This window comes from Artemia sp. Qi Xiang Cuo, unplaced genomic scaffold (assembly GCF_049724085.1).
Source record: "Artemia sp. Qi Xiang Cuo unplaced genomic scaffold, ASM4972408v1 HiC_scaffold_3242, whole genome shotgun sequence".
Lineage (NCBI taxonomy): Eukaryota > Metazoa > Arthropoda > Branchiopoda > Anostraca > Artemiidae > Artemia > Artemia sp. Qi Xiang Cuo.
Window position 1 is genome coordinate 63,571 of NW_028300635.1, and position 15,183 is coordinate 78,753.

At 36.1% G+C, this 15,183-nt stretch overlaps 1 protein-coding gene across 1 annotated transcript; it reads right to left on the reverse strand.

Annotated features, from left to right (window-relative positions):
- Positions 1–8,773: 8,773 nt before the first annotated feature.
- LOC148938464 (uncharacterized) lies at positions 8,774–9,325 on the reverse strand. The gene has a single exon (XM_089107775.1). The coding sequence runs from the start codon at positions 9,323–9,325 to the stop codon at positions 8,774–8,776; it is 552 nt and encodes a 183-aa protein (XP_088963901.1).
- Between the last annotated feature and the right edge of the window lie 5,858 nt (positions 9,326–15,183).

Here is a 15,183-nt window from a genome sequence, read left to right on the forward strand (position 1 = left end):
AACACTTCCAATCAAAATTTTGAGATAGCGATTTTTTCAGCGTAGACGATTTCCAGATAGAAATTATATTTTTGAAGACAGTCTCCTTAGTGCAAGAGCTGTAAGTTATGCCTTGGGGGCACATAAGCTTTCTTATAGAAAGCTTTGTCGTAAAAACTTTAAAAAAGGCTCATTCGATTGGAAATTCAAAGGTCTAGTGCCCTTTAAATAGTCGAAAAGTGACTAGAGGGCAACTAACCCGCCTCTCACGCCCACCTTTTCCCCAAACACATCTAATCAAAACTTTGAGATATCCATTTTATTCAACGTAGTTTTAAGTTCTGGAAATTAGGTCTTTGAGGATAACCCCCCCCCCCCCCATGCTCACAGCCCTCAGGGCAAGGGTTGTAAATTATGCCCAGGGGGCAAATAAGGTTTTTATATAACGCGTTGTCGTAGAAACTTCAAAAAGGGCTCATTCAATTGGAAATTGAAATTGCTAGTGCCCTTTTTAATATTCGAAAGTGATTGGAAAGCAACTAATACCCCTTCTACGCCCACCATTTCCCAAACATATCCTGTAAAGATTTAGAGATAGCCATTTTGTTCCACGCAGTTCAAAATTCAGGAAATTATACCTTTGAGCAGGACACTCTCCTCAGAGTCTTCAGGGCAAGGGTTATAAGTTATGCCCTGGGGGCATATAAGGTTTTTATTGAAGTATTTGTCGTAGAAACTTGAAAAAGGGCTCATTCGATTGCATAGGGCTAGTGTCCTTTTTAATAGTCGAAAGTGATTTGAAGGCAACTAACCCCTCCTCTCACGCCCATCTTTTGTCCAACATAATTCTTATGCCTTCCCAAGGCCAGAACAAATTTTGCACTTTACTGAAAAAATATAAATGTTTTTACTTTTATAACTTTAATAAATCAAATAATATTAACATTTGGATTACTAAATATCAGTATATGTGTATTAAACTGACAGTGCACATTCATTTGTATTTTTTCAGTAAATTGCAAATTTTGTTCTGGCCTTGGGAAGGCATAGGGGTTTTTCGCCCAACTTGCGTTAATTTCTTCTCATTTTGAGTTTGACTCGGTTAATAATTGTAATTTTTGATCGTTTTGGGTTTCATTTATTTATCGATGCTGATTTGTGGCAGTTTCATGCTTGGTAGATAATTTGATTTTATTTTTGCTCATTTTTGTTTAATGGAGTTCTTTACTTTTCTTTGAAAAACTTATTTTGTGGAGAAAGTTTTTTTAATAAAAAAAATAATCCAGATGGTACATACGCTTTTACCATGGGAAACAGTCCGCTCCCAAAAACAAATGTAAACTTAAAATATTGCACAACGTTCAAATGATTATGACATTGATAAATTATTACCATATCAATATTATGATAGGTAACAAATTATATTTTTGTTAATATAGACCATATTTCAACTCGTAAGATAAGCTTTTGAGATAACTTGCCCATTTGGAAAGGCCCAGAAGTAATTGTAGTATAGATACATTACATAGAGAGAGCATTTTTACATCAGGTAAAGCTTCAAAAAAAAATATTAGTTTTGCAATGTTTTCATCAAGTTTAGAATTATAAGTTTTATCGAGTAACTATTACCCAAATAGGCAGGGTGGGCCTCAGAATCCACACTTCCTGAAATTCCAGAATTTCAAGTTTATTGATTGCCATAAGTTCATCATATTTTCCATATAATTTTTCAGTTTTTTGGCCTTTTTTCTAACTTAGGTGCCCAAAGCCAACTCTATTAAAAAGAAATTTGTACTATGAGTATGAAAACTTGGATTTATATGCCTGGACCTTTTCTCTTTATTAGTTAAAAAATAATTCCACAAAAAAGTTTTGCCAAAAAAATAAAGGATTCCATTAAACCAAAAATAAACACAAATAAAATCAAATAATCTATCAAGCATACAACTACCACAAATCAGTATCAATAGATAAATGAAACACAAAACAAACAAAAATTAAAATATATAACAGATTTTAAGTCAAAACGAGAATCAATTCATATGAGTAAGATTCTAAGCCCCATATTTTCTAAAAGCCAGAATATAAATTGTACTTTATCAAAAAAATTCAAATGAATTTTCTGAAAAAATGTGCATTGTCAGTTTAATATACGTATGCTGATATTTATTCCTTAAAATCTAAATTAATTTTGGATTTCTTAAACTTATTAAAGCTAAAACATTCAAAAGAATTTTTTCAGGAAAGTACAAATAATATTCTTGCTTTTAGAAAGAAGGGCGTTTAGAACCCCACCCATATTAATTTCTGCTCGTTTGGAGTTTGACTCTCTTATTTATTTTAATTTCTGTTGATTGGGTTTCTCTTATTTATTGATACTGCTTTGTGTGGGTTGTCATTCTCAAAGACATATTTTCCAGACCTTTCAACTACGTTGAACAAAAGTGCCATATCAAAATTTTGATCGAAAATGTTTGGGGAAATGATAGGCTTGGGGGGGGGGGGGTGAGTCTCCCTCGGATTGCTTTCGATTATTTAAAAGGGAAATAGCCCTCTCAATTTCCAATCGAATGAGCCCTTTTTGATGTTTTTACGACAAAAATTCTATAAATATATATATATATATATATATATATATATATATATATACTCCCGGGGAATACTTACAGCTAGCCCTAAAGGGATGTGGGGAGGAGAGATGGGGGATTGTCCTACTCAAAAACAAAATTTCCGGGCCCTTCAACTACGTTCAACTAAATGGCCTTATCAAAATGTTGATTGGAAGTGTCTGGGGAAATGATGGATGTAGGGGGGGCGGCATTTGATGTATTTCCGGACAATGCAACGTGTGTGTATGTGAGGAGGGGAGGGGAAACTGCCATCCGATCACTTTGACTCTTAATAATAACACTAGAGCATCTGATTACCATTCCAATGAGCCCCCCTGCAAAGTTTATACGACCACGCTTTCTATAAAAACTTTCTATAAGTCCCCAGGGCATAACTGACAACCCTTGCCCTGAGGGCAAGGGGGATTCTTTTTCTCAAAAATGTAATTTCTAGACATTCTGATACGATGAACAAAACGGATATATCAAAATTTTAATTTGGAAGGTTTTAAGAAAATGCTAGGCGTGGGAAGAGAGACATTTACTCTCTGATCACTTTCAAATAATAAAAAAAGGCACTGGTCCTCTCAATTTCCGATCGAATGAGCCCTTTTTTCACTGCTATAACAAATCTTTCTATAAAAACCTTATTTACCCAAAGGGCATAACTTACAAGCCTTGTACTGGAGGCTAGGGGTTGAGGGTTGTCATCCTCAAAGACATAATTTTGAGATCTTCAAGCTACGCTGAACAAAAATACCATATCATAATGTTGATTTGAAATGTTTGTGTAAATTATGGGTGGGGGGGATGGGAGTGATTCTCCCTCCGATTACTTTTGACTATTAAAAAGGGCAATAGCCCTCTCAATTTCCAATCGAAAGAGCTCTTTTTGAAGTTTTTATGACAACACTTTCTTTAAAACCATTAAATGCCCCCAGGACACTGACAATCTTAGCCCTGAGGACTCAGGGGAGGAGGGTTCATACTCAAAAAATACTTTCCGGACCCTTCAACTACGTTCAACCAAATGTCTATATCAAAATGCTGATCGGAGGTGTTTGGGGAAATAATGGGCTTGGGGGGATTTGCCCTCTGATAACTTTTAACTATTAATAAAGGCACTAGCCCTCTCAATTCCTGATTTAATGTACTTTTTCTGAAGTTTCTACGACAACACTTTCGATAAAAACTCTACCTTTCCCCAGGGCATAACGTACATCCCTTGTCCTGAGGATTGTGGGGGGTTTTCATTTCCAAATAACTAATTTCCTGAACTTCAAAATACGTTGAACCAAAATACGTTCAAAATACGTCGAAATTTTGATTGGATGTGTTTTGGAAAATGGTGGGTGTGAAAAGGGGTTAATTACTCTTCAATCACTTTCTACTATTAAAAAAGGCACTAGCCCTTTCAATTTCAAATCGAATGAGCGTTTTTTGAACTTTCTATGACAACCCTTTCTTTAAAAACCTTATATGCTCCCAGAGCATAACTTACATTCCTTACCCTGTGGTCTGTAGGGGGTTGTCATCCTCAAAGACCTTCTTTTTAGAACTTTCTACTACCTGGAAAAAATAGCAATCTCAAAATTTTGATTTGATTTGCTTGGGGAAATGGTGGGAGAGAGAGGGGAGTTAGATGCCTTCGAAATCACTTCCTATTATTAAAAAGGCACTAGCTCTTTTAATTTCCAATCGAGTGAGCCATTTTTGAAGTTTGTATGAAGCCCTTTTTGAACTTTCTATAAAAACCTTATAAACCGCCAGGGCATTACTTACAAGCCTTACCGTGTGGGCTGTAGGGGGGCTGTCATCCTCAAAGACCTAATTTCCGAAATTTTCAACCACGTTGAACAAAATGGCTATCTCAACATTTTGATTGGAGGTGCTTGGGGAAACGGTCGGCGTGAGAGAATGGGTTAGTTGCCCTCCAATCACTTTCTACTATTAAAAAGGAGAATAGCCCTTTCAATTTCCGATAGAAGAAGCCCTTTTAGAACTTTCTATGAAAACTCTTTCTATAAGAACCTTACTTGTTCCAGGGTATGAATACCAACCCCTATCCTGAGGGATTTGGGGTTGTGTCATCTCAATGACATAATATTCAGAACTTTCAACTACTTTGAATAAAATAGCTATTTCAAAATTTTGATTGGATGTGTTTGGGAAAATAGTCAGTGTGAAAAGGTCGGGGAGGGGGTTGTTGCCCTAAAATTCCTTTCGATTATTGAAATGGGCACTAGCCCTTTCAATCTCCAAGCAAATGAACCCTTTTGAAGTTTCTATCCTCAGAGATATCCTCAAATGAATCCTTTTGGGTTTGTCATCCTCAGAGACATAATTTCCAGAACTTTATTATTGTCTCAAAATTTTTATTGGATGTGTTTGGGGAAATGGTGGGCGTGTGAGGGGGTTTAGTTGTTTTCTAATAGCTTTTTATTATTAAAAAGGGCAGTTGCTCTTTCTATTTCCAATCAAATCGGCCCCACTTGAAGTTTCTAAGACAACGTTTTCTATATCAAAATTAAATGCCACCAGGGCATAACTTACAAACCTTGCCCTAAGGTCTCTGAGGAGGTTATCATCCTAAAAGACCTAATTTCCAAAACTGTCAACTACGTTTAACAAAATGGATATTTCAAAATTTTGATTGTATATGCTTGGAGAAATGGTAGACGTGAGAGGGGGCTTAGTTGCCCTACAATTACTTTCAACTATTAAAAAGTGCACTAGCCCTTTCAATTTCCAATCGAATTAGCCCTTTTCAATTTTTACGACAATGCTTTCTATAAAAACCTTATATGCCGCCAGGGCATAACTTACAGCCCTTGCAGTGAGGGCAAGTGGGGGGGGGGGTCATATTTAAAGATCTAATTTCCAGAACTTTCAACTACGTTGAACAAAATTTGTATCTCAAGTTTTGATTGGATTCGTTTTGGGAAATTTGGGCGTGAGAGGGGGGATAGTTGCCCTCCAATTACTTTTGACCATTAAAAAGGGCACTAGCCCTGTGAATTTCCAATTGAATGAGCCCTTTTTGAAGTTTCTATGACAACGCTTTCTATAAAAACCTTACATACTCCTAGGGTATAACTTACAATACTCACCTTGAGGGATTTGGGGGAAGTTTCCTCCTCAAAGACACAATTTCCAGATCTTTAAACAACGTTGAACAAAATGGCTATCTCAAAATTTTGATTAGATTTGTTTTGGAAAATGGTGAGCGTGGGAGGGATGTTAGTTTCCTTCTAATCACTCTTGGCTATCAAAAAGGGCACAAGCCTTTCTGATTTCCAATGAAATGAGCCCTTTTCAAACTTTCTAAGACAACTCCTTTGGTACGAAGTGCCCTGGTCTCAAACAAACCAGGAAACCAAAAAAATAAATAATACATTGCACCAACATTGTTCTTTACTTAGGCAGCAGTATTGCAGTGCCTATGATTAAAACTTAAGCATTATTATAAATCATAGAATAGTTTTGTAACAAATAAAGTTGACTTGTTTTTCAAACTATGTTTTGGTCAAAATTGGATTCCTCAACAATGTGAATCAAAATTTTTTCATTTTCTGCATAACAAAAGCAAATTTATATCCAATAATATTTTTTACACTGCTCTTTGACTACCTTCTTTTACAGGAGTTGGTTCTAAAAAAGATATTAATGGGTTTAAACACCGTCACAACTACCTAAAAACACATTAATCCGTAGTAACAATGAAAGCCTATTCAATAAATGGACTTTAGCCTTTTTTTATTTGTAGCGACGTTATCATCGACATCTTCCAAGAACCTACAATCAAAGGTTGACCAAAACACAGGTTTTGAGTGGTTGCAATTTTAAGCTTTTATAGTAATTCTGATCCCCGTTATTTTTGTGATTTAAATTCTATTCAAATATACATTTTCAATAGCAGCATTTACATATTTTACTTCAGTTTTCATCTTTGAATTTGAAAAGTTACCTTCTGATGCTTAAAAAAAAATGCAGAATTTAAAAATATTATTTAAAAATCAAGAGATTTAGATATAAGTTATTAAAATAAAACCAGTCGTACTCCAGATTAATACAGTCACTAGTTTGGTAAGATCATTGAACTGGCATAGTTTTAGCTGGAGTTATCTGTAGTTGAGTATGAAAATGCTAGACTTAAAAAAACAAGGCTTAATCGACAAAATTGTTTTATACTTGCTTGTAAATGGCTCTGACAGCTTTGCTTTTCCAAAGAAAAATATTTTCGCAAGGTCAACTTTGTGTTCAGAGACGTTACAGGCCTGATGCAAAAGATCATTGAATTTACGAAGGATTTTAGCTTCTTCAGTTATCCTAGTCGTCATACTAACCTCAAATTTTCTAGAAAAATAGAAAAATATTATTTCAAAAGCTGTATTAATAAAAATAATAATAATTTATTATTACCCACTATGAACAAAAAATAGTGGAGTAAATCAAAAACAAAAATCTAACTTGCACACTTAACAATTATTTACATAAAACGACGTAAATTATGGTGCGCAGTAAGACCTGGAGATTCCAACAGCCTTACCGCAATCACAGTGACTTTTTCCTGTAAATCAGGTAGTCCAAATCGCATAATTAGATGCTGGTTCTGGAACCACGGAGGGAGGCCCAGAGGTACCAATAAAATTTAAGATAATAAGTCTGCAGAATTTTGAGATCTTTAGGCTTCAGAATTGGGAGAAACCTAGATAATAAAAGAATAGAGTGATCACAAAATGAACAATATAATTTCCCAAGTGCGGTTCAATTGTACCCCCATCTGTTTGCAACAGCTTTGAATATGCAATCTGAATTGTTTTCTTGGCAAAAGAAACTGTTAGAGCCCGAAGTGTTTTGAGATTATGAATAATGTGAAAACCAGGCCACCGAAAACAGAAGAGACAGGGAATAGAGGAAAACCACAGTTAAGAGGGAGACTCGCGCTAGAACTAAACGAAATATATTCACACTTATCAAAGTTCAGCATAAGCCCAAACCGTCTGAACCGGTCTGAGATCCAGCAGACAGAATGTGAGAGCCCAGCCCTAGAACGACTGACAAGGAGCACATCATCCACTTTAGCGAGATATGAGACATCAATTCCATCAGAAATAAAAGTCGAAGGCAAAGATGAAAGGATAGGAGCAATACAAAACTTAAAAATGAAAAATATATTTAATTATTTAAATAGAAAAGGGTACTCAAATAATTTTACATTCTTAAGACTCTACATCTTAGACCTTAGATTCACCTGTGCCTCCCGAGGCACCCAAGGTATCTAGGAGGAGCCACCAATCTTCCCTTATGTTTTCTGCAGCAGTGATGTCCTTCCGTTCAGGTAGAACGGAGGTGTGCAGATTTTGTTGATCTCCTTGGTAGGTCCGGTGCAGTGTGTTTCTGGGTCTTCCCCTTCAGAGAGTTCCTATTGGTTGCAAGTGTAAAGCGGCTTCTGGGAGTATAAGGTCATCCATACGTAGGACTTGGTCCAAATATCTCCACTTTCAGACTCAGATGATGTCGGTTATTAGAGGTTGTTGCGTCATTCCACGGATGGATTGGATAGTCACCTTCTCTGACCAATGGATGTTTAATATTCTACGAAGACACGAGTTTTCAAAAATCAGAACTCTTCTCTCTTGTTCTTGATTCAGGTGCCATGTTCTGCTGCGTAGAGTAGTATTGGCATAACATTGCTGTTGAAAAGCAATTGTTGAAGCTGATTTTTGCTTGCCACGGCCACTGTTAAGTTATTTGCAAAGTAAATATCATTTAACTTGACTTCGGGGCTTAATCTGAGGCCCTCTGTCCTTGTGTTCCGCAGGATGTAATCAACCATTATTATATACATTATTGGTGATAGAACCTACCCCTGATTAGTTCCTGACAAAATCTGGAAGAAACGAGTTCGTCCCTCTGGTTTCTTGAAGCAACATAAACCATCCTCATACATGGTAGTAATAATCGTCATTATTTTTTCAGAAATTCCTCAGTGGATGAGAATCTTCCATAGGCTTTCACAATCTATGGAGTCAAAAGCTTTCTCGAAGTCCCCAAAGATCATATAAATCTTCAAATGCCACTCCCTGCTTTCTTCAGTAAGAATTCTAAACGTGAATGTCGGCACTTGAGCGATTTGGCCAAAAGCTATACTGTTCGTCACGAAAGTGATGATCAAGTTGTGTTTAGATCCTCTGTAGCATTATGTGTGAGAGGATCTTTCCAGGTATTGACAGTAAACTTATACCCCACCAGTCGCCCAGCTCGGTCGCATCTCCTTTTTTGAATATCCTGATGAGTGTGGTGCGCTTGCAGTCTGATGGTACTTTGACCGTTTTCCAAATCCGAGTGAAGAGTAAAGACCAAAAGGAAATATATGAAGATGTTGATGTCTTTATCATCTCTGCAGATATGCGGTCCAGTCCCAGAGATTTTCCATTTTTCAGTTTCTTTGCTGCTTCTAGTATCTTACTGTCAGAATGCAGATCCGTGCTGATATTCAGGAATAAGATGAAAATCTGCAGAATTTCAGGGGGCTCTTTTGTGTCGGGTCTATTTAGTAGACGTTCTAAATAATTAGGCAATAGTTTATTGACTGCACTGCGTTCTGTTACCAACATTCCCAATGGATCTCTGACAGGGCTGTCTGAATTTGTTAGACGTTTCCCTATAATATCATTGGTGCTTCTGTAAACAGTTTTGTATTCTTCTCTTTTTTCTGCTTCTTCTGCCTCCATTGCTTTACGTTCTAGAAAATTCCACTTATCAGTACGGGCACTTTCCTTGACAACTTTGTCAAGAGCTCTTTGCTGCTAGTTTTGGAAAACAAGACGTTCAGGGACTTGTTGCTGGATGACAGACATTCCCATCTTTTTTTCTTTCATCTATTAGTTGCTAAGTTTGCTCGGACAGCCACAGGTCAATAGGGCTCCTACGGAAGCCCAGGGTTGATTTAGCTATTTTGTGGTAGCATTCCTTCATGGCTTCCCATATCATTTCGCATTGAGCTTCCTCTGGTATGGATAGAGCTTCAATTCTATTTTATAGCTTTATTTTAAAAGCCTGTTTTAAGGTCTTGTTGGTCTTGTTTGGTCTTGTTTATTTAAGGTCTTGCTAAAGACTACTTTTTCATGACCCCCTGCTGGACACTTAACTCCCACCAATTCTGCCACTGGTCTATTTTGATTTCTTTTGTCATTATCTCCTCTTAATTCGTTTTCTGAGTCTGTTCGTTCTATAACTATATTTTCTCTTATCCGCCTCTTCCCTTGATTTTGCATAGCTTATCAAGGGTGAGATGGTTTTGTTTTCCTCGTATTTTGATATAGTCATTCTTCTTCTTGTATTACCTCTGCTATTTCTATTTCATGTTCTCTCATATTACCGTGTGTGCTCGTTTTCGATTTTTATTCTCTATATTCCTATATCTGTTTCCTTTATCTGGGTTTCTCTATCTAGGGATAATTCTTTTTGAATCTGCAGTGTATTCTTTTCTCCCTCTACGGTTTGTACTGGAGATCCCCCTATTCTCGATTTCGTTTTGAGGTTACCCCTTTCGCATGTGTCAGAAATATCTTTTTCACCCCTGAAAGATCTTCGGTTCCACCTGATGGTGCATTCCCTAGGGTACTCCTAGTGAGAGTTCCATAAAGATTTGAATCTGGAAATGAATTTCTGTTGTTCACTACGGTACCTTTTTTTGAATTAATATCTAATTCCACTAGTTCTTAATTTTTTCAGATTTTGTGTTCATCTTGTCTCCGTAAGACATTATTTCGAAATTCAATAGTCAACTATTATTTCAACTCAGATAAAAATTCCTTCTTGAATGGTCCAATTAGCTTCCGAATTTATCTTGTGATAAATTGTTACCTCTCAATTAGCCGATTATTTCGCAAAGTAATTAATTCTGCAATTTGATCTTTGTAGTCATTTAAATTGATTCTATATTTCTGCAATTTTTCTTATGTGTACTCAGAATAGGCTAGAGTGTGGGCTAAATTAAATCGTTTTTAAGGAAAACACATATTCTTTTACTATCAGTGTTACTGATAGGTCCTTTAGTCGCTGCCACCAGTATTGGAATTTGGCAAACCGGTTGCCACCTGATATTTGGAAAAACATCTAATGCCACCAGAGTAATATGGCAGGCCCCCAGAGGCAAGCTTAACTTCTACGATCCACGGATTTCTGCTCTGACAACTTTATTTTTTCCACGGTATAAAAGTGCCACACTATTTTGCCCCCGGCACCGTAAAGATTAAACTTCCCCAATCTCATTTGTTTCCCTCGAGGAAAGATCTCTTGCTGTGCATAAGATTCTCTTCCTATACCAAGATAATATAAGTTTAGCCTCTCTGTGAACTTCAGGCTCTACCTAAGCTAATCAAAATAGTCAAAGATACAAAGAAATTTTTTTATAATATTCTTACTTAACTCTCTACAAGAACTGGAAATAATTATAAAAACCTTACCCCTAGAACATTGAAGCCGTGTATGTGCTATGGGTGGATTCTATCTGCCAGCAAAAAGTTTCCAGCCAATCCAGACCCTCAGCGGTTACTACTTGTACTCAAAAGAATCAACTTGTATGACCATTCTCTCACCCCCATCAATTTTGGCTTAACTTTGCTATCCAAAAATACACGTTTAGCCGAGTGACTCACCCGTAATGTTGCAGTTACTGCCTACGCAATGAAATACAAAAATAATTACCACACCGAGGAAGGGGATGACTACAGAACCATAAAAAAGAGAAACAGAGAGGACATTTATCTTTAAAACACAGGACTGAAGGTTCAAATATTGTGTGTTTGTGCGTTCGTGTTTGCTCTTGCGTTTGTCTTTTTTTGTGTGTGTGTATATAAGTGCGAGTGTGTGTGTGTGTGTCTGCGTTTGTGTGTGTTTGTGTGTGTATGCGTAAGTGTGGGTGTTTGTGTGTGTGTCTATGTGTCTGTGTATGTCGATTTCGGAAAATAATATCCAGCTGATCTCTCCCTGACTTTGGTAAAAAAAAACAACCTAAGTTAAAACAAAAACTAAAACAAATTAAAAAAACGGGAGGGGGACAAAAGATTTGGAGGGGGTATTGGGACCCCTGGAGGTGGGAAATGGATTAAAGTAAGTTTCCTCTAAAGAAATGCCATAGTAATTGATTTGTTTGGAACAAAAGTTTGACAGTCTATTTTATCCAGGCGCGCGTTCTAAGAAAAAAGGGGTAGCCGACTTGTCACTTTAGATTCATTAAAATTCTGTTCTTATTTTAAACTACGTTTAAAATCCCTCCAAAATTCCTTTAAAATCCTGACCTAGGTAAACCGGTTTATCTAACCTTCAACGTATCAATATATGGATGACTGCTTGGACTATTGCCAACCTAGTGTAATTGCCATTCATGTTCGGACTTTTAGAAGACCAAAGAGGAGTATATTGGTTTCGCTGTCGGAGGGTTGTCCTAAAGCCTTATTAGATGGTATAAATGTTTAGTTTTTTATTAAAACAAAATTATTTAATAGCAATTTGTAGTTTGTAGAATAACAACATTGTAGTTTATTAAGAAAAGGATTATTTTACCAAGATAACTCGAATTTGCGCATCATTTCTGTCTAATAGATTTATTATGAACTATATTAGAGCCCATGGGCCATGGCAAAAATTTAAATACATAAATTACGTACATCCTAGCATAATTCTAAATAAAATCTAGATCTATGATTCATAACGAGACAAAGAAATAGTGCTAAACTTCTGATACCCAACAAACACTTGTCCGCACATACTCTCACCAACTACTAAAAAAAAAAAATACCAAAAACTTCAAATCTTCAATCAATTAGCTTTTCACATTCATAAATCAAGTGATATACACTCTCATTTAGGCCTCCATACATAGGACAAAAAGAGCCACCTACTGACCTTTCCCTTCCGGTAAACTTTCTTCTTAGGCCCAGTCAAAGAATATCAGCATTCATTTCAATTAGTATCTTCATTTTATTCAACTCAACCTTAAGAAACTGAACTTCCTTTCAAATATCCTTCGACCGTTAATAAAGACCCAGTGAAGGACAAAGCAATCGTTAGACCTGCCTTGCATGTATTTTCTGGTACTGTAATATCCTCTCAACTACTCCACTTACCTGGTCCCTAATATCCTCAAGCCCAAAACCATCATTCCATATATGACCTATTATAGACTGACCTAATAACTCTTAATTTTATATGGCCTTAGCCTACCTTAGCCGTAGTTTCTAAATAAGCCACCCTCATCACCCACAACCTAGGCATCACTAAATATTTTTTCCCAATGCCTAACTATGTGTATCGGTCAATGACTTCTTAAAGAAAACAAACCTAATTCACCTTTAACTACCAAACTATTTGTATGCATACTAATCCCTAGTCACCTGTTGTAATATCCTAATTGCAATTTTTCTAGCCTATTTCTCTTTGTGTACCCCAAACTTCAGATCCGTAGTGTTAACATCTAAAATATTTAGCCTTGAAAACCTCATTTACTGCTTTGATCCTTTTAAATCCCTAAGCTCACTTCTTAATACCTTATTAAAACATACGTTACTTTTTTTATCCCAATTTGTATGTAGCTACTGTACAAATTTCCTTCTATGTTAAACTTAACTCTTATAAATGACCAGGGCTCAATTAACGAGACATTTTACCCTTTAAACAAAGTTTAATACCATCTTACCAAATTTACAGGACTCTATCACTATCGTTTTATCCATATTAAGCTCTTACATTTTCTAAGCTAATAATCTCCTAAAATAATAAATATTTCTGTAGATTGATATTCCATAATGTGAATGGGCACAATATCTAAATTCAGCTTTGGTATCTCCTTATTTCCCCTAAATACCGGAATTTATAAATAGGGCGAGTAATTTCGAAGATATTTTTGTGCAACCCTGTTTAACAACCTTATGTCCACTATCTACCCATTAAACCTGCCTACCAACTATAAAAACTGCTCTAATAAACCTCTACATCTAAACCAAAACTACCACGAACGCGATCAGAAGACCTATCTCTGACAAATTTCTTATTAGTGGAAACCTACGAACATGGTCAAACAATTCTTTGATATCATTAAATACCTTTTATAACCTACCCGTTCTAGAAGTATTATATTTATTATCTAAAGCCTGTAGACTAAACGTGTGATTTGTTATCCCATAACCGCCTCTGAGACCTGCATGAACCCTATCCGAAATATCCCTATTTTCTATCATCTCCTTAGCTAAAAGTCTAACACCTTAAAAAATAAGTTTGGTAAACTATTCACTAAATACATACCTTAGTAATTATTATGATGAAACCAATCTCCCGTCTTAAATAATGGTACCGTAACTGAAAAATTCAACTCTTTAGGCCACTTACACGATCTTGTCTAAGCTGAAAATCAACTAACCGATATTATACCGAAATAAGTTTTTTTCCTCAATTCTAAAATTTCATCCAAATCCCATCTTTAAACAGTGAAGATCTTATTCTTTCATAGACTGACCCCGATTGCATTCCAGAGTCTGAGTGGGTTACCCATTTCAAAATTTATTTTGTAAAACCTAATATCAGTGTATTAAGTTCTTTCGATTGTGAGATAACTTCGCTGCTTGATTCTATTCAAAAATCAAATTCTTTTGTGATAACACCTTCTACTATTAAAGAGGCTGTGTTGAAGCTTAGCAAGAAGAAATTCTCTGCTGGCGCCAACAGCGTTTGATCTGAGCTTCTTTTTGCCGCATTTGACCTCCTCTATAACGATCTTGCATTACTTTTTCAAATGGTTTTTAATGTCGTTTTAGACAGTTTATGTTTCCGAGTGGTTAGCCCAATTCTGAAAAAGAATCAACCAAGATAATCATATTCATCATATAGGCCAGTGACTGTGTCAAGTGTTTTCAGAAATATATTTGAGCTTCTAATTGTTGACCACTTAAAAGAAAAGAGTATTTTTCCACTATTCTAGTTCAGGTTTGAGTCGGGTTTGGGTTGCTTCCATGCCCTTAGAAGTCTTTGTAAAACAACAAGAGATAAAGAGGCCTATGGGAACACTCTGGTTCTCGGAGCATACGATTTTATGAATGCTTTGGATTCACTTATCCACTCGAAGGCTGTGTTGGAGTTGCGTTTCAAAGGTGTTAATCTTAACATAATTTTCACATTATATTGTATGTTTAGGCATCCGAAAAATCGTTTGAAGTTGAGAATTGTACTTTCAGATAGTGAGCTTCCTTTAGTCATCAGATTAATGCAAGAAGCCATTATATCACCGATTATTTAAGACAACGCTTTCTAGCTTTGAGTTTTCATAGCCTATTTAATAGATATCCACAAATATCTTCCTTTGTTTTTTGATAGGCTTTCTAATAGATATCAACAAATAGTATGAATGCTGCGACGTCCCAAGTCCTCTTTTTTAATTTTCACAGTGGTTAGGTGCCCGATAGTGTCAATCTATGTCATAGTGACAAAGCACCCACCACTGAACTAAGACATTTAGGTCTCCCAATCGATTAAGAATATGCAAAAGCTTTTGCTTTGGAATGCTGAACGCATACTTAGAATTGTTTGCTAGTAT

What these genes read in the sequence shown, in the direction of transcription:
- LOC148938464 (XM_089107775.1), bottom strand. Translation starts at nt 9,325, where the DNA reads ATGGAGGCAGAAGAAGCAGAAAAAAGAGAAGAATACAAAACTGTTTAC.